Below are 20588 nucleotides of genomic sequence, written 5' to 3'. Positions count from 1 at the left end.
GCTCAGCATCACTAATCATTAGATAAATGCAAATTAAAACCACAATGAGATACCATCTCACACCAGTCAGAACGGCTATTACTAAAAAGTCAAAAATAACAGATACTGGTGAGGTTGCAGAGAAAAGGGAATGCTTATACACTGCCGGTGGGAATGTAAATTAGTTCAGCCACTGTGGAAAGCAGTTTGAAGATTTCTCAAAGAACTTACCATTCAAGCCAGCAAATCCCATAACTGTGTACATAACCAAAGGAATATAAGTCATTTTACTATAAAGACACATGCATGTGTATGTTCATCATGGCACTATTCACAATAGCAAAGACAGAGAATAATCCTAAATACCCATCAATGATGCACTGGATAAATAAAATGCAGTACGTTGGCCAGGTGCAGTGGCTCATGCCTGTAATTCCAGCACTTTGGGAGGCCGAGGTGGGCAGATCACCTGAGGTCAGGAGTTCAAGACCAGCCTGGCCAACATGGAGAAACCCCGTCTCTACTTAAAATACAAAACTTAGCCAGGCAGGCGCCTGTAATCTCAGCTGCTCAGGAGGCAGGAAAATTGCTTGAACCCACGAGGTGGAGGTTGCAGTGAGCCGAGATCGCACCATTGCACTCCAGCCTGGGGGACGAGAGTGAGACTTCATCTGAAGAAAATAAAATAAAACAGAATAAAATAAAATGCAGTATGTATACATCATTGAATACTATGCAGCCATAAAGAAAGAAAAAGATCATGCCCTTTGGAGCCCATTGGATGGAGGTGCAGGCCATGATCCCAAGTGAATTAATATAGAAACAGAAAACCAAATGCTGTATGTTCTCACTTATAAGTGGGAGCTAAAAGAGAATGTGAAAAGACAACACCCTCAATGAGAAAATCTTTGCAAATCATATATCTAATAAAGTAATTGCATCTAGAATACATAAAGAACTCTTACAACTCAACAATCGAAAAATGAATAACCAATTAAAATTTGGGCAAAAGATCTGAATAGGTATTTCTCCAAAGATGATATAGAAATGACCAATAAGCACATGAAAAGAGGCTCAGGAGGAAGCAAAAGAAGGTTATGGGGCTTTTGATGGTGTTGAGAATTGAAGAACTCCAAAAAGTGCCAATAAGTACTCACTGGAAAGCATAGCAAAACAATTTGAGAACAATAGTCATCAGTGGAAGGGGGGAAATCGAAGGTCCTAATTCAATTATCCCTCAGTAAGAGAAAAAAATGCTTTGAAAAGAGAGATGAGAAAACACAGTAAAATATTAGAAATACAAGCAAATTCAAAACTTAGTGGAAGGGACTACAAATAGATTGGATTGTGCTAAACCTGTCTTAGCCCTATGAACTTCTCAACTAACGAATGTCTTCTTGCAGCAAAAACCCCTATACTGAGGAGGAACTGATAGGAATGGAGTCCATATGAAGCAAAATGGTGGGGGTGGGGGACAATTAAACAAAGGAAAAAGGTCCAAGTAAAAAGGGTAAATGGTGTCACAAAGTAAGATATTAAAAAATTATATTTTTATCATTTCAGGACAATAGCTGAATAGAAATCTATAGAGCAACAAAGATAGGAAAATTATCCTGGTCTGTTTCTTCTAAAATTATGGGGAAATGCTTTTCATACAAACATGAACATAAGAAAAGGATTATGGGCAAATCTGACACAAAATTATTTTTAAAGGTGGGGAAAAATAATTATGCTAAAGGAAATAAATACACACAAGAAAGAAAATTCCACAAATTGCTATATAATATTTGAAAACAACTTAAACATTTTGAGAAAATAATGAAAAGCTATGCAAGGACACATAAATCAGAATTAGAGATACTCAGTAATGATATGATTGGAGGGAAAAAAAGCTTTGCAAAGAGAGATGAGAAAACTCAGTAAAATATTAGAAATAAAAGCAAAATAATTTTTTCAGAAATAAACACCAAACCAGAAGGCACATAACAGCAAATAAACACTATGGATAATGCCTAAAGAAAGCTATAAAGTGGAAAAAAGAATAAAAAGTAAAATTGTTTTTAAAAAGAGCTAGGTAGGATTTAGAAGTGTCAGCTACAAAAGAAAGGCAAAGAATATCTCATACAAATATAAATGGAGTCATTGAAGAAGAAATCTGAAGTAATAAAACAGAAGAAATACTAAAATCTATAATTTAAGAAAACTTTCCAGGAAAATAAACCTCAAAAATACTTGTATATAAACTAAAATAAAATTACATTGTCATTCAACATCTTTAAAATGAGAATATAATAGCATAGAAAAAATGTATAACTATGGAAAGAAAGTCAGAATCAGGGATAATTATATAGAGGGGAATTATTTCAAGTTATTTGAAACTTCTCATCTGTAACACCAGGAGCCATAAGATACTGGAATAAAATAAGTGTATTTAAAAATCAATTCAACAGAGGACTTACATTACCAGTATGCAGAACTGGTAATTCGAACCAACCATACCATTGGAGATATTTTAAAATGATAAAAGTATCTAACAACTAATAAAATCACAGCGAATTAACAGGTAGAGATTCTGAAAAAGACCACAAATTCAGAAGGTAAAGTAACTTTCTGGCCACTTTGGATCTGGGTTGTTTCTATATAAGAGGTAGGGCATCAGGATGGCTGAGTAGTCTAAGGTACCAGACTCAAGACAAGGAGTGAATTCTAAAAACAGTAAAAGAAAAGTGACAAGTCACATATAAGAAAATTCCCATTAGACTAACAACAGATTTCTCAGCAGAAACTTTACAGGCTAGGATAGAATGAGATGATATATCCAAAGTGCTGAAATTTTTTAAACTATCAGCCAAAAATACTATACCCAGCAGAGCTATACTTCAGAAATGAAGGAGAAATAAAGTCTTTCCCAAACAAGCAAAAACTGAGGAAGTGCATTACCACTAGACAAGTCCTACAAGAAATACTTAAAGGAATCCTACAACTGTTTGGGTTTTTTTTTTTTTCCTTTTGTGAAGAACAGGGTCTTGCTATGTTGCCCAGGCTGGTCTTGAACTCCTGGACTCAAACGATCTTCCTGCCTCTGCCTCCCTAAGTGCTGGGATAACAGGCATGAACCACTGTGCCCAGCCAAGAGTCCTATAAGAATCATCTGAAAGCTTAATGAATGATGTCTACCACCATGGAAATGCATGAAAGTATAAAACTCACTAGTAGAGCAAATACACAAAAGAGAAAGAGAAAGGAATTAAAATTTATCATGACAATATACCACCAAATTGTAAAGGTAAACAATAAAAGAAGAACAAAGGGTATACAACACAATCAGAAAACAAGTAACAAAATAACATGAGTAAGTCCTCACCTATCAATAACAACCTTGAATGTAAACAGGCTATACTCCCCAATTAAAATAAATATGCTGAATGGATACACAAAACAAGACTCAAGTATATGCTGGCTACAAGAAACTCATGTTAGCTGTCAAGACGTATAGACTGGACTTGAAGGGACAGAAAAAAAATATTCCACACAAATAGAAACAAAAAGCATGTGGAAACTTCTATACTTGTATCAGACAAAATAGACTTTATCTTAAAAAACATAAAAAGAGACAAAGAAGGTCATTATATAATCATAAAGGGATCAATTTAGCAAGAGAATATATGACTGTAAATATATATGTATTCAAGACTGGAGCACCCAGATATATAAAGCAAATTTTATCAGTGCTAAAGAGAAAGATTGATTCCAATACAATACTTGTTAGGTACTTCAACATCCCACTTCTGGCACTGGACAGATAGTGTAGACAGGAAATCAACAAAGGAACATTGGACTTAATCTGCACTATAGACCAAATGTAGCTACCATTTACAGAACATTTCATCCAACAGCTGCAGAATACACATTCTTCTCATTATCAAATGAAACATTCTATAAGATAGACCATATTTTAGGCCACAAAACAAGCCTCAACAGCTTTAAAGAATCAAAATTATATCAAATATTTTCTCAGATCACAGTGGAGTAAAGCTAGAAATCAATAACAAGTAGAACTTTGGAAACTGTACAAATACATGGAAATTAAACAACATGCTCCTGAATGACTATTGGGTCAATGAAGAAATTAAGAAGAAAATAAAAAAAATTTCTTGAAACAAATGAAAATGTAAGCAAAACATGCCAAAACCTACGGTATACAGCAAAAGCAGTACTAATAGGGAATTTTATGGCAATAAATGCCTACATCAAAAAAGTAAAAAGGTTTCAAATAAACAACCTAATGATGCACCTCAAGGAACCAGAAAATCAAGAACACACCAAACTAAAAATTAATAAAAGGAATGAAATAATAAAAGTCACAGCAGAACTAAATTAAGTAGAGACTAAAAACAAAATTAAAAGGATCAATGAAACAAAAAGTTGGTTTTTGAAAAGATAAACAAAATGAATAAACTGATAGGTAGACTAACCAAGAGAAAAAAGAGAGAGAATATTCAAATGAAACCAGAAACAAAGGAGACATTACACTGATACCACAAAAATCCAAAAGATCATTACAGACTATTACAACTACACAGTAACAATTGGAAAGCACAGAGGAAATGTATAAATTACTGGACATGAAGAAGTCACCAAGATTGAACCAGGAAGAAATAGAAAACCTTGCACAGACCAATGAGTATTAAGATTGAATTAGTAATAAAAAGTCTCCCACAAAGAAAAGTCTAGAACTGGATGGCTTTACTGCTGAATTCCACCAAGCAATTAAAGAACTAACACCCATTCTTCTCAAACTATTCCAAAAAATTGAAGAGCAAGGAATTCACCCTAACTCACTCTATGAGGCCAGCATTACCTTGATACCAAAACTAGACAAGGACACAACAAAAAAAGAAAACTATAGGCCAATATCCCTGATGAACATAAATGCAAAAATCCTCAACAAAATGTTAGCAAACCAAAATGAACAACACATCAAAAAGATAATATACTAAGGTAAAGTGGGACTTATCCCAGGATGCAAGGATGGTTCAACACACACAAATCACAAGTACATCACAGCAATGTAATGAAGGAAACAAACAATATGATCATCTCAATAGATGCAGAAAAAGCATTTTATAAAATTCAACTATTCTATTACCAGAAATGAAAGCAAAATAATATTTCTATTTTCCCTTCATGATAAAACTGTCAACAAATTAGGCATAGAAGAAACATACCTCAACATAATAAAGGCCATATATGACAAATCCACAACTAACATTATACTGAATGGGAAGAAGCTGAACACCTTTCTTCTGAAAACTGAAACTAGAAAACGATGCCCACTTTCACCAATTTTATTCAACATAGTTCCAGAAGTCCTAGGCAGAGCAATTAAGCAAGAGAAAAAATAAAAGGAATTCAAATTGGAAATAAAAGAATTCAAATTATCCCTCTTTATAGACATGATCTTGTACATAGAAAAACCTATAGACTCCACCAAAAAACTTTTAGAACTGATAAGTGAATTCAGTAAAGTTTCAGGGCTGGGCATGATGGCTCACACCTGTAATCTCAGCACTTTGAGAGGCCAAGGTGGGTGGATCACTTGTGCCCAGGAGTTCCAGACCAGCCTGGGCAACATGGCAAAACTCTGTCTCTACTAAAAATACAAAAAATTAGCCAGTCATCGTGTTGCACACCTGTAGTCCTAGCTACTCCTGAGGCTGAGGTGGGAGAATCAGTTGAACCTGGGAAGTTGGGGCTACAGTGAACCATGATCATGCCACTGCACTCAAGCCTAGGTGACAGGAGTGAAACTCTGCTTCAAGAAAAGAAAAAAAGTTTCAGAATACAAAATCAACATACAAAAATGAGTAGTGTTTCTATACACCAATAATGAACTAGTGAAAAGGATATTAAGAAAACAATCCCATTTATAATAGCTACTAAAAATAAAATATTTAGGAATTAATTTAACCAAGGAGGTAGAAGTCCTCTACAATGAAGACTACAAAACACTGATGAAAGAAATTGAAGGAGACAGAATCAAATAAAAAACATCTCATGCTCATGAATTGGAAGACTTAATGTTGTTAAAATGACCATACTATCCAAAGCAAGTTGTATATTCAATACAATCCTCCTGGTATAAAAATACCAGTAGCATTATTCACAGAAATAGAGAAAACCATTCTAAAATTCATATAAAACCACAAAAGATCCTGAATAGCTGAAGCAATACTCAGCAAAAAGAACAAAGCTGGAGGCATTACACTACCTGACTTCAATATATACTATAAAGTTTTAGTAACCAAAACAGCATGATATTGGTATAAAAACAGACACATAGACCAATGAAACAGAATAGAAAATCAAAAAGTAAATCCATGTATTTATAGCCAACTGATTTTCAACAAAGGTGAAAGAACACTTTCAACACACAATGGGGAAAGAACAGTCTCTTCAATAAATAGGGCTAGGAAAACTGAATATTCATATGCAGAAAAATGGAACTAGACCCCTAACTCTCATCATATACAAAAATCAACTCAAAATAAAGACTTAAATGTACGACAAAACTATAAAACTACTAGAAGAAAACAAAGGGGAAACACTTCAGGACATTACTAGGCACAGATTTTATGGCTAAGACTTCAAAAGCACGGGCAACTAAAACAAAAACAGACAAATGAGATTATATCAAACTAAAAAGCTTCTGCACAGCAGGAAACAACAGAGTGATGGAAAAACTTGTAGAATGGGAGAAAATATTTGCAAACTATTCATACAACAGGGAACTAACACAGAATACACAAGGAATCCAACTCAACAGCAAAACTATAATAATAATAATAATAATGTGATTAAAAACCAGGCAAAGGAACTAAACAGACATTTCTCAAAAGAAGACATAAAGATGATCAAGAGGTATATAAAAAAATGTTCAACATCACCAGTCATCAGGGAAATGCAAATCAAACCACAAAGAGATATCATCTTACTGCAGTTAGAATGGCTATCGGTAAAAAGCAAAAAATAACAAATGCTGGTAACAATACAGAGAAAAGGAAACTCATAAATGCTGTTGGTGGGAATGTAAATTAGCAGTGCCACTAGGAAAATAGTATGGGAGTCCCTCAAAAAACTACAAATAGAACTACCATATCATCCAGCAATTCCAATATTGGGCATTTATCCAAAGAAAAGGAAATCAATATGTTAAAATGATACCTGCACCTCCCATGCTTACTGCAGCACTATTCACAAAAGCTACTATGTGGAATCAACCTCAATGTCAATCAACAGATGAGTGGATAAAGAAAATGTGGTGTATATGCACAACAGACTGGTTAGTAATTTTTCTATCCATTTGGCTTCTCACAAGTCCAGCTTGAGCTTCTTTACAGCATGACAATCTCAAGGTAGTCAGAATTCTTGCATGGTGACAGGCTTCCCCCAAAACAAATATTCTCAGAGACCAAAGCATACTGTAAGACTTCTTGTGACCTGACTTCATAAATCCCAGAATGTAATTCCAACATTAAGGCCGGTCAAAGTTCAAGGAGAGAAAAATTAGACTCTGCTTCTCAGTGAGACAGTTGCAAAGAATTTGTGGAATATGCCCATAATACTAAAAGGTTTAAAATAAAAGGCTGGGAAGAGGACCTCTTCTGCAAACACAAATAAAAAGAAGAGAAATGAATCAGTATAATTAATATAAAAATACTTCAAAGCAAAAACAAAAATCAGAAAGCAGAATTCTGAAGAAAGTAAATTCATAACAGTAAAATGTTTAATTTACTAAAAAGATATACTAATTCTAAATTTGTATGCACCTAATAATATAGCTTTAAAATAAATAAAGCAAAAACCGAATTCTAATATCTAAACAAATATACATTTATGGTGGAAGATTTTAACACACCTCTGTCAATAATTGATACAGTAGGCAGCTTTTTAAATGGTTACAGTATAAATTTTAATAACATTACTAACCAAGTTAACCCTGCACCTAATAATTGCATCATACACAATTATATTCAAGCACACATAGGATGTCCACAAAACGTACATATTATGCCACTAAGCAAGTTCCCACAAATTAGAAAGGTTGAAATTGTATGTTCTCCAACCATACTGAATTTTAATTAAAAAAATAAAAAGGTAATTGGAACGTTGTTATATAGTTAAAAGTTGGCCGGGCGCGGTGACTCAGCCTGTAATCCCAGCACTTTGGGAGGCCGAGGTGGGCGGATCACGAGCTCAGGAGATGGAGACCTTCCTGGCTAACACGGTGAAACCCCGCCTCTACTAAAAATACAAAAAACTAGCCGGGCGAGGTGGTGCATGCCTGTAATCCCAGGTATTTGTTATGCTGAGGCAGGAGAATGGCGTGAACCTGGGGGACGTAGCTTGCAGTGAGCCGAGATTGCGCCACTGCACTCCAGCCTGGGCGACAAAGCGAGACTCTGTCTCAAAAAAAAAAAAAAAAAAAATTAAATATGACATAAACTGTAAAATACTTGGAACTGAAGGATAGTGGAAATGCTGCATGTAAATACTGGTGGGATGCAGCTAAAACATTAATTACATAGAAATTGATTACTTTAATACATATAGTAGAAAAGAAGAGCTAAAGAGTAATGACCTAAGCATTCATTTTGAGAGGTTATAAAAGTAAGCTAAAACAAACAAAAGAAAATTGGCCAGGAACGATGGCTCACACCTGTAACTCCAACACTTTGGGAGGCCGAGGCGGGCCATCACTTGAAGCCAAGAGTTTGAGACCAGCCTGGGCAATGCAAAAATCTTAAAATGTTAACTCGTTTCAATTCCTCTTGAGTCATATGCTATTTTGTCACATTTTAAATATCATAAGAGATGATTATTTTGTTTATACAATTAATATTCTTTTAAATAAACATACAAAACAGATTCAACAAAGCTAAAAAGTGGGCTCCTTTTTGAAATAACTGATAATATGACAACCTGTTGTGCCATTTATCCAGAAAAAAGAGACAGGAAGCAAAAATAATATCAAGAACGGAAAGGGAAATATCACTATAGTTTCTGTAGAAAGTATGAGTATATAACTGAGAATTTAGATTAAACAGGAAAATACCTGAAAAAATATTGTCTACATAACTGATTCAAGAGTAAATTAAACTCTGAATGGTCCTTATACTGTTAAAATTGAGTCAGTAATCAGAAATATTCCCACCAATCAAAATCTTGATACAGATAACTTCAACAGTGAGTTCTCCAATCAAATAGGAAGTAATTCAAAGATTATACAAACTTTTACAGGAAACAGAACATTTTCTGGAAGTTTTCAAAGATTATTCTTCTTTGTTAAGTATTCAATTTATGCTAGATTCTTATTTATAACTTGAATACTTAACAGAGAAGAAATTAGGAAGAAAAACAAGGACATATCAGTATCACCTGGAATAAAGATGCAAAAATATTTTGGAAATTTAACAAAATAAGTAGTATATAAAAAGGATTATAAATTATAATCAAATTATGTTTATCCAAGGAAGTAGAGGTTGATTTGCCATAAGAAAACCACAAATCATAAATTCAACACATGAACATTGCCAAAGAAAAAAATTTATACCTCCCTCAAAAGATGCAGATAAAATATTTGATAACATTCAACCTCAATTATAATGTTTTAATTTTTATGTTGAGACATGGTCTCACTCTGTCACCCAGGCTGCAGTGCAGTGATGTGATCACAGATCATAGATCACTGATCAACCTCCCCAGATCAGGCTATCCTTTTAAAATTAAAAAAAAAATTGGATAGAATAATTCCTAGAGCTCACAAAGGGCTGGAAATATTTCACATTCCTACCAGTCAGAGAAGAGAGACCTGTTAATGCACAGGGCATTAGGTGGTGTCCTCAGGAAAGTATTGCTGTAATAGAAGGCCAAATTAGTGCTGCACTAAAAGCTGCTCTGAATGTGTGATAACAAATCTTAAAATGAAGCCTTGAAAAGAATAAATTGGTACCAAGCAACTTCAAGTCAGAACTAAGTCCAAGACTCTTTAAAGCAGAGTTTCTCAACAGTTTTGGAACTACTGACATTTTGAGCTGACTAATTCTTTATTGTTGGGGGACTGTCTGTGCACTGTAGGATGTTTGACAGCAATTGGATGGTGTTTAGCAGCATCTCAGAGCTCCATTATTAGATGCCAGTAGCAATTCCCTAGTTGTAACAACCAAAAATGTATCCCAGCATTGCCAAATTATCTCCTGGGTGGGAGTAGAGGGGGCAAAACTTTCTTATCGAGAACCACTGCTTTAAAGGAACACACACACACACACACACACACACACACACAAATTCCAGCATCTGACAATGTAAAATTAACAATGTCTAGCATCTTATCAGAGATTACCAGTCATGCAAAACAGCAAGAAAATATATCCATATAAGAAGATAGATCAAAAAAGCAAACTAAGGACAAAAATGTTGAAATTAGCAGACAACAAAGTTAAAACATCTATTATACAGTCACCAATACCTTTTGGAACCCTGCAAACTTCGGAAAAGAAATAATAACAAAAAAACAGCTCTCTCTATATATGTATTATACATGTGTTAGTAATTATCTGAATGCAAATAAAAAATTGAAAGAAGAATCACAAGATATTTTGCATGGGATACATGAGAGGGGAACACTGATGTGCCTAGAGAATAAAAAAGTAGAGACCAATCAAAACAGGTTTAAAAAAGAAAAAAGAAAGAAAAGTGCACTTTAAAAAAGTATTTATGTGAAAAGTTATGGAGCTCTTTAAAATAATATCTGTGTGGGTAAATGTATAAATTAAATTTTAAAAAATTTAAATTTAAGATTATGATTAGCCTCATTAGAACAAACATTTTCTAAATGTTTAACTTCTCACAACGTGCAGAATTTTTTGTAAATGCTCAATTGCACAATAAATACTTAGAACTATTAAGAATACAACAGAAACAAAATATTCTTGTTTTGCACATTTCATTATGGTTTCTGAGTTAAGATTTCACTCTGAAGAATAATCCAACACATAATGTCCAGAGCAGAGTTGTTAAATTCGATAACAACTAACAAAATTAAAATAAAAGGGAAGAATAATTTGAAATTGGCAGGAAAGATGTCTTAAACAACTGCAAAGAAGGCTAAAGTGTTTACTAAGATAATATTTAAAAAGATAAGCTTACCTCTTTCAAGCATTCTGAGTCCTCCCTCTGGCCTGTTCCCTCTGCAGAACTCAGACAAGGAGGAAGGCTGGGACTGAAGGCCATGAGGTCCGTCTTAGGTGGGCCCTCCCCAGAGCACACCCTCTGCTGCCTCTGCTGCGAGTACGACCAACTCCCTACCGCGCTAGAGCACACCAGAGTGGGCTTGCCCAGGGCGCACGCGCCCTCGGTGTGCGGCGACGAGCACCGCAGCGCAGTATACAGTAGCAGCGTGAGCACCAACAGGCTGGACACTGCGCAGATGGCAATGATCAGGTACACGTTGACATCCACCAGCGCCGCTTCCTGACCCACAGCGCCTGCGGACGCCCTCGACGACGCCTTTGGCTGTTGGCCGCTCTCCACCAACGACAATAGCACCGTTGCCGTGGCCGTCAGCGCGGGCTCACCGTGGTCCTTCACCAGCACCAGAAGGCGGTGGCGCCGGGCGTCCACCTCGTCCAGAGTGCGTGTTGTGCTGATCTCGCCAGTGTACAGCCCCACGCGGAACGGGATGCGCGAGCCGACCGCCGCCGGTTGCAATTCATACGAAAGCCAAGCATTGTAGCCGGAATCGGCGTCCACTGCGCGCACCTTCGCCACCACGTGGCCTGCACCCACCGACCGCGACACCAGCTCGCTCACTGTGCCTCCAGCGCTGCCAGCTCCGGGCGTCAGTAGAGCCGGCGCGTTGTCGTTCTCATCCAGCACGAACACCTGCAGCGTCACGTTGCTGCCCAGAGGCGGCACGCCCGCATCGAGCGCGCTCACCTGGAACTGCAGCAGCTCCAGTTCCTCGTGGTCCAGCGGCTGCAGCACGTACACCTTGCCGCTCTGCGCGTGCACCGACACGTAGCTCGACAGCGCGCGCTCGCCCACCCGCCGCTCCACCAGCGAATAGGACACCAGCGCGTTCTCCTGCGCGTCCGCGTCCCGCGCAGACACCGTGAAGATGTGGCAGCCCGGCGGGTTGTTCTCTTTCACGAACACCGTGTACTCGGACTGCGCGAACGCCGGCGCGTTGTCGTTCACGTCGGCCACTCCCACGGACACGCTGGCCGTGGCCCACAGCGAAGGCGAGCCCCCATCCCGCGCGGTCACCACCAGTTCATAGGCTGACACGCTCTCTCGGTCCAGGGCGCTGTCCAACACCAATGAGTAGTAATTCTTGTAGGTGGACACCAGCTTGAAGGGGACGTGCGGCGTCAGGGTGCAGGTGACCTGTCCGTTTGAGCCAGAGTCACGATCGGACACACTGATGAGGGCAATGATGGCGCTAGGCTGAGTGTCTTCTCTGATGGGGAGTGACAAAGAAGTGATGGTAACCTCTGGGGCGTTATCATTTACATCTAGTACTTCCACCAAAAGGGTACAATGACCCGCCATTGGAATATTTCCTTTGTCAACTGCCTCCACAGATATTTCATACAATTTCTTTTCTTCGAAATCTAGTTTGCCTTTTGTCCTAATTTCTCCGTTGTTGGGATTTATGGTAAATGCATATACCACTGCAGGCGATACAGGCCTTCTAAATGAGTAAACTATATCTCCATTTGTACCATCATCAGGATCTGTGGCATTTAGTTTGATCACTAACGTTCCATTGAATGCGTTCTCTAACATCGTCACTTTATAAACGGATTGGTAAAATTCCGGGGCGTTATCATTCACGTCCAGAATCGTGATGAGCAGTTGAACTGTGCCTGTCAGTTCGGGTTTACCTCCATCACTGGCTGTCAGTAATAAAGTATGTTCCTGAATTTCCTCTCTGTCCAGTGTTTTCCTCAGTATAAGTGATAATGAAGACATTTGCTCACGACTATTTTGTGTGTCCAAAGCGAAATAATCGTTGGGATACAGTCGGTAGGTCAATGCCGAGTTTACTCCAATATCTGCATCGGATGCGCCATCTAGTGGAAATCGAGTTTCTGGAGGTCTAGATTCTGCAATGGTTATTCGTTTCTTGCTTTCAGGAAATACGGGCGGGTTGTCGTTAATGTCCCTCACCTTCACCTCCACATGGAAAACCTGTAGCGGCCTGTCCACGATCACCTCCAGGTGGATGCTGCACTCCGCGCTCCGCCCGCACAGCTCCTCGCGGTCGATCCGAGAATTCACAAACAAAATGCCATTCTGCAGATTTACCTCCAGAAGGTCCCCGTGTGTTTTGGACGCCACCCGGAACAGGCGCGGCACCAGCTCTGCCAGCTCCAGCCCTAGGTCCTGAGCGATGCGCCCCACGAAGGTGCCGTGTTTTGCTTCCTCGGGGACGGAGTAGTGGAGCTGGCCACTACCCGTCTCCCAGGCTGCGAGGATCAGAAGCCAGAGCAGTAGTTGCCGCTGTCTTGGGCCTCCTTGCCAGGAAAACACCATGATACACTCCAAAACCCTCAGAGATATCTGCAATATATACAATGCCTTACCTCAAACTGCCTCTCAACGCCCAAGTTTTATGGCTTCCTAGTGCGGGAGGATTCGCAAGAGGTATTCCGCTTTCTGCTATGTTTTCTGCAGGAAGAAACAAACGGCGGCTCTTTCTTCGCGGAAACGTTCTCAGTGAAGAGCGACACCATGCGCATGAACGTGTAAGTGTAAGTATGACTCAGTCTTCATATTTTCCATTGATGCAGGATTTTTTGCCTGCATTTCCTGACATTTTCACTGCAAATACGTGATTGAAGATTAAATGTTTACCTTCCCAGAAACAGCAAATCACTGCATTCTGCTCAGTATTTGATATTAGTTGACAATTGGTTGATGAGTTTCATCTTGCCACAAATTTGTTTTTCCATGTGTAAGACTTCCATGCAGAACTTGAAAAGACAAATATTCGACGTTCATTGTGGGACAATTGATCTGTAGTTCTGCATAGTCACGTAGGTTTTTGTGGGACTGTCCTTTTCCTGTAATATTTTTCAAGACCTCCTCACACAACAGCCATTGACTCCAAAAGGAAACAACAATCACATAAGAATAAAATGGGTGACGGTGAAAAATATTGATAAGCGATATATCAGACTTTGAATAAATACACCATATTTATAAATTTCCCTCAATGTTACTTGAGATGTGGATACAATATTTATATTCAAAAGAAAGTGTTCAGTCAATATGTGTGTGATTTTGTATGTGAGTGTGTGTATGTGCATAAACACAATAATTTAGACACAACAGTGATTTAAGGTTTTGGATTCTGTTTTTATAAAATATTCCTGGAACTAGTATTCTATTTATTTAATAGAATTTAACTTACCGCCCCCGGCTGCAATTCATACAAAAGCCATGCATTGTAGCCCGAATTGGCTTCCTAGTTAAATAGAATTTAACCAGTAGGTTAAATTTTCCATTTTCTCTCTCCATCTTACTTCATCATCACTGAGTAAAACCTTGCCATCATTTAAATTGACTCTAATTTTCCAAGAAACAATAGCTAGACAAAGATGTTAACATATCTTTAGCAAGGAAGAGAGGAAGAGGATCTCACTTTTATCTATTGTTATAACTCAAGCCACAAAATCCCAGGCCAAATAGTGTAATGAAAAATATATCATCGCTCCAATAATTATCTGGCCTATTCTGTGCACAACTCTACAGGAAATGACTGTTGGATTTATTTCCATAACTCTGCTCTCCTCTAAAAATTTAGGCCGAGAATTTGGTATTCTCTTACCCTCATCATCCTCTCCTGCTCCATTACTTTTACCAACATAGTATTCCTCTTATAATGGAAATTGTTCATTGACTCTCTAATTCTTCCTATCTGGCTCTACATTTCTTTATTTACCTCTTCACATAATTAGACTACATAGTCAACCATTTAAAATATGCCCTTCCAGACACCCTAGAGTCATTCACTTATTTGTATTACTTATCTAACATTTTTTTTAGCCTCCAACACACAGTTACCCTGACAATCCATTTTCTCTATTCTTCCTATTAAGCTGCTCAGTACTGTCACTTAACCATGACTATTCTCTTCAAGTTTACTCTCACCTTTACCTCAGTTGGGCTCTCAAGTAAATTAACTCCTCCCTCTTGCTTACAGATTCTTCTGTATTCTCTTCCCTTTCTTCTCAAATTCTCAACCTCATTTCCATCAGTTCACTTTCAGATGATGCACACATTGAGAGATGTCACCAAACAGAAATTCAATAGCTCTCTTCTCAAGTCATTTTCCTTATATTATCTGTTTTCATTGTCTACTAATTGTAAGGAAAAACTGTTCCCACTTTCAAGGTCAACCATACGCTCTTAAGAATCATTTTCTATTCTCTCATAGTTTTCATCTAAATTCTCCTGCTGCCTGTCTTATTTTTAGTATCTTATTTTTTACTTGTTTCTTTCACTCACACTATGAAGATATTCAAACATCTTTAACTAAAATATGTATACACACACACACACATACATTTAAACGTTCTACTTCTGGGGGAAAACCTATTCTGTTTATCTTTTTCCCTTCATGTTTAACTTCTAACATATACTTGATATATTGCACTTTGAGCTTTATTTCAGCTTCCTGTTGTCTATCCTCCTATGATTTTAAGCCTACTATAATAGGTTGAATTGTGGTCCCCAGAAAGTTATGCCCACATCTCAATCCCTGGAACCTGTGGATTTTACTTTATTTGGTGAATGATATGATTAAGTTAAGGATCTTGAAAGGATTTTATCCTGGATTATCCAGATGGGCACTAAATACAATCACATGTAACTTTGTAAAACCAACACAAAGAGAGAGACATGGAGAGAAGGAGGCAATGTGACCGTGAAGGCTGAGAAGGCTGAGATTGGAGTGGTTCAGCCACAAGCCAAGGAACACCAACAGCCATCAGAAACTGGAAGAAATAAAAACCAGATTCTTCCCTGGGGCCTCCAAAGAGAGTATAGCCCTGACAACACCTTGATTTTGGACTTCTGGTCTCCAATACTGACACATAATAAACTTTTGTTGTTTTACAGCACCCAGTTTGTGGTCATTTGTTATAGCAGCCACAGGAAGTGACACACTTACCCACCTAAGTACCTGGACACATTGTTTTTCACTTTTCAAATGTCTATCTTGACAATTTTATTCTTTCATAGATTTATTTTTTCCCTAAAGGAGTTGTTCCCAAAATCTATATCAATAATCTCTTCTGAGATCCAGACCCATATTTCCAATCACAATGGTATTCTCTTAGGACCTCAAAGTAACATTTTCTTAAATGTTCATCTCCATTCCCTACCTGCTCAAATATGCATAAACTGTTTCTCCAACACTGTTCTGCAAGTTGGTTAACGGCAATCTCATCTTCTCAGTTGAACAAACTAAAAAAGTGAGAGTCACCTTCTACTTTTGTTTTTCTCTTATCATTTGTATTGAGTCTGTCATTATTTGGCTGCTTTTACTTTGTCAATGCCTCTTGTCTTTTTCAATTCAGTTCTACTGCCATAATTTAAGTCTCCATTACTTGATACCTAATTTATTAAAAAAGAAATAGCTTTCCTGCTTTCACAATCTCCCCTGCTCTAATCCTTCAAGTACACATTTATCACCATATACTCTGCAGTTGTTCATACTTATCTCCCCATATGTAATACTTTCTTGGTAAAATGTTATCTATCTTTCAAGACACTCTTCAATAAAAGATCTGATTTCTAGGGCTTACTCCCATTTCTAAGATAGAGAGGAATGCCCAGGTAATACATTTCAATACCATATATTTATTTAAAATTATTGATTGAAGCTGGGAGTGGTGGAGCCTGCCTGTAGTCCCAGCTACTTGGAAGGCTGAAATGGAGGATCACTTGAACTTAGAAGTTCTAGTCCAGCCTGCACAACATAGCAAGATCCCCATATGTTTTTAAAAAGTGATTGAACGTATACTATATTCCAGATCCTAAACTAAAGATATGTAAGAAAGTAGATATAAGGCTGGAAATTTTAATACCTTTACTACCAGGCTGGGGTATGTAAGATTTTATTCCCTGGTTAAAGAGAAGCCTCTGGATACTTTGTAGAAACAGAAAGTTAAAACATGTAAAATGCACATTAGAATATTCACTTGGTAATAGGCACAGTGTAGTGGTATACTATGATAAGTTTGGGATCATCCAAAACCGGGTTTGAGCCACAGTTGGTTGCCAACTGTACTGTATGGTACAGATGGTTAAATATTTTTAAATTGAGAAATGATTTTACTATATTTCATGTAAATAAGAATAGTACAATAGCTATTCCTACTTGAAATAAAGAAGGTATTGTGTGAACAATGAAGAAAATCATTCATCATATATCAGACATATATTCATATTATTGTGATAATACCTGGAATATAATGTGAAAATATCTAGATTGTACTGAAATTAGAATAGTGGTCAAGAAGGCTGTTTTAAAAGCCTAAGCACATGAGGAAGAGTAAAAGAATCCATTAATGGCATCTAGTAACTTTTTGTACTATTCTTGCAACTCACCTGTAATCTTGAATAATGAACAAATTAAAGTAAAATTTTAAGTTATCAAACATCTGGCCAGTTTTTAATCTAATATACTATTATTTTTCAAAGTTAATCAGTCATATAAAATATTATAGAAAAAGAAAAATATTAAGTGTGGTGATCCATGGCCTCCATTGTATCTACATATTTCCTTCATGAATGTTAGACAAATACACAAAAGTTCAAAATGAGTAAGAATGACGAAGAAAGACGAGACATTCGATAGTTTAAATGATAAAATCACAAAGAAAACCGAGACAATGTAGTTATAACCTAAACGGAAGTTCTTCAAGGAAACAAATATATCTAAATAATATTAATAACTTACTTCACTGGGAGGATTTAAACAATCTTCTCGAGACAGCTGAAGGCTTGGACTGAAAGCCATGAGGTCCGTCTTGGGCGGGCCCTCTCCAGAGCACACCCTCTGCCTCCTCTGCTGCGAGTAAGACCAACTCCCCATGGCGCTGGAGTACACCAGCGTGGGCTTGCCTGGCGAGCACTGGCTCATGGTGGGAGGCGCTGAGCACCGCAGCGCAGTGTACAGCAGCAGTGTGAGCACCAGCAGGCTGGACACTGCACAGATGGCGATGATCAGGTACACGTTGATGTCCACCAGAGCCGCTTCGGGACCCACAGCGCCCACTGAGGCCCGCGACGACACCTTTGGTGCCTGACCGTTCTCCACCAGCGACACCAGCACCGTGGCCGTGGCCGTCAGCGCGGGCTCACCGTGGTCCTTCACCAGCACCAGCAGGCGGTGGCGCGGAGTGTCTGCCTCGTCCAGGATGCGTGTCGTGCTGATCTCGCCAGTGTACAGCCCCACGCGAAACGGGATGCGCGCGCCACCCGCCGCCGGTTGCAACTCGTAGGACAGCCAAGCGTTATAGCCGGAGTCAGCGTCCACTGCGCGCACTTTCGCCACCACTTGGCCCGCACCCACTGACCACGGTACCAGCTCGCTAACTGCACCGCCCGCGCTGCCAGCCCGAGTCGCCAGCAGCGCCGGCGCATTGTCGTTCTCATCCAGCACGAACACCTGCAGCGTCATGTTGCTGCCCAGAGGCGGCACGCCTGCGTCGCGCGCGCTCACCTGGAACTGCAGCAGCTCCAGCTCCTCATGGTCCAGCGGCTGTAGCGCGTACACCTTGCCGCTCTCCGCGTGCACCGACACGTAGCTCGACAGCGCGCGCTCGCCCACCCGCCGCTCCACCAGCGAATAGGACACCAGCGCGTTCTCCTGCGCGTCCGCGTCCCGCGCAGACACCGTGAAGATGTGGCAGCCCGGCGGGTTGTTCTCCTTCACGAACACTGTGTACTCGGGCTGCGCAAACGCCGGCGCGTTGTCGTTCACGTCGGCCACACCCACAGACACGCTGGCCGTGGCCCACAGCGAAGGCGAGCCCCCATCCCGCGCGGTCACCACCAGCTCATAGGCCGACACGCTCTCGCGGTCCAGGGCGCTGTCCAGCACCAATGAGTAGTAATTCTTGTAGGTGGACACCAACTTGAAGGGAACATGAGGTGTCAGTGAGCAGGTGACCTGTCCATTGGCTCCAGAGTCACGATCCGACACACTAATCAGGGCAATGACGGTACCCACCTGAGCATCCTCTTGCACAGGGAGTGACAGTGAAGTAATCATTACTTCAGGGACATTGTCATTCACGTCCAGAACTTCCACCAGGACCATACTGTGACCTGCCATGGAAGGAATCCCTTTATCAATGGCGTTAACCTGAATTTCATAGGCATTATTCTCTTCAAAATCCAATTCACCATAAATTCTAATTTCACCTGTGTCTGGATTTATTGAAAACATACATTTCTCACTCACTGGCAAAATCATTTTCATCCCATAGGAAATTTCTCCATTAAGTCCTTCGTCTGGATCGGAAGCGTTTAGTTGGATCACTCTTGTGTCGTTTTGGACATTTTCAGACAACACCACTCTATAGCTGGGCTTATCAAACGCCGGACCATTGTCATTCACATCCAGGACGGTTATTTGAATCTGAACAGACCCTGTTAGTTCTGGTTTACCGCCATCGATTACCATCAGCAAGAAATTGAGTTTTGGCGTTTGTTCTCTGTCCAATAACTTCCGAAGAACTAATTCAGGCAATACACTTTTATCTTTTTTTGTTTTTATTTTAAGCTCAAAATGCTCATTTAGACTTAACGCATAGGTCAAAAGAGAGTTTACGCCGATATCCGCATCAGAAGCGCCCTCTAGAGGAAAATGAGAGTCCAGAGGCGCAGATTCAGAAACAGGTACCTTTTGTTCCCTTTCTCTGAACACTGGCGGGTTGTCGTTAATGTCCTTTACCTCCACGTCCACATGGAAAACCTGCAGCGGCCTGTCCACTATCACCTCCAGGTGGATGCTGCACTCCGCGCTCCTTCCGCACAGCAACTCGCGGTCGATCCGAGAATTCACAAACAAAATGCCATTCTGCAGATTTACCTCCAGAAGGTCCCCGTGTGTTTTGGACGCCACCCGGAACAGGCGCGGCACCAGCTCCGCCAGCTCCAGCCCCAGGTCCTGAGCAATGCGGCCAACAAAGGTGCCGTGTTTGGACTCCTCGTAGACGGAGTAGTGGAGCTGGCTGCTCCCCACCTCCCAGGCTGCGAAGAGCAGAAGCGAGAGCAGCAGACGCTGAGATCCCGGGCCTCTTGGCCCGATAATCACCATTGCAGAAAATGAGGGCCTCTGAGTTGGGACAGTCAGTTTTAAGGGTTCGCTTGCCTGAGGTATTTCATGAGCAGTCACCCTTTTCTGTAAGTACATATTTAGTACATTTTTTCCAGCATCACAGTCAATATGGAGTCCATCCTATTCCGTGAATGGTTGGAATGTGGGTGCGGAGAAAAAATTTTCCTGTTTCACCTTTTGAGTGTAG

General features: G+C 39.6%; 1 protein-coding gene across 1 annotated transcript in view; it reads right to left on the bottom strand.

Moving 5' to 3' along the window:
• LOC105528395 (protocadherin alpha-13) overlaps positions 1 to 20545 on the bottom strand; it is a 130576-nt gene extending 110031 nt beyond the window's left edge. Inside the window, exons 1-3 of the mRNA XM_011965124.1 lie at positions 18014 to 20545; positions 14459 to 14512; positions 11244 to 13605 (exon numbers count right to left, since the gene is read on the bottom strand). Of these exons, the coding sequence (XP_011820514.1) occupies positions 11244 to 13605; positions 14459 to 14512; positions 18014 to 20476 (4879 nt within the window). The 5' untranslated portion in view covers positions 20477 to 20545. The remainder of the gene's footprint in view (positions 1 to 11243; positions 13606 to 14458; positions 14513 to 18013) is intronic.
• Positions 20546 to 20588: the final 43 nt, after the last annotated feature.

This window comes from Mandrillus leucophaeus, unplaced genomic scaffold (assembly GCF_000951045.1).
Source record: "Mandrillus leucophaeus isolate KB7577 unplaced genomic scaffold, Mleu.le_1.0 Scaffold714, whole genome shotgun sequence".
NCBI lineage: Eukaryota > Metazoa > Chordata > Mammalia > Primates > Cercopithecidae > Mandrillus > Mandrillus leucophaeus.
Note: the sequence above shows the minus strand (reverse complement) of the source record. Positions and strands in the feature narration are given on the sequence as shown.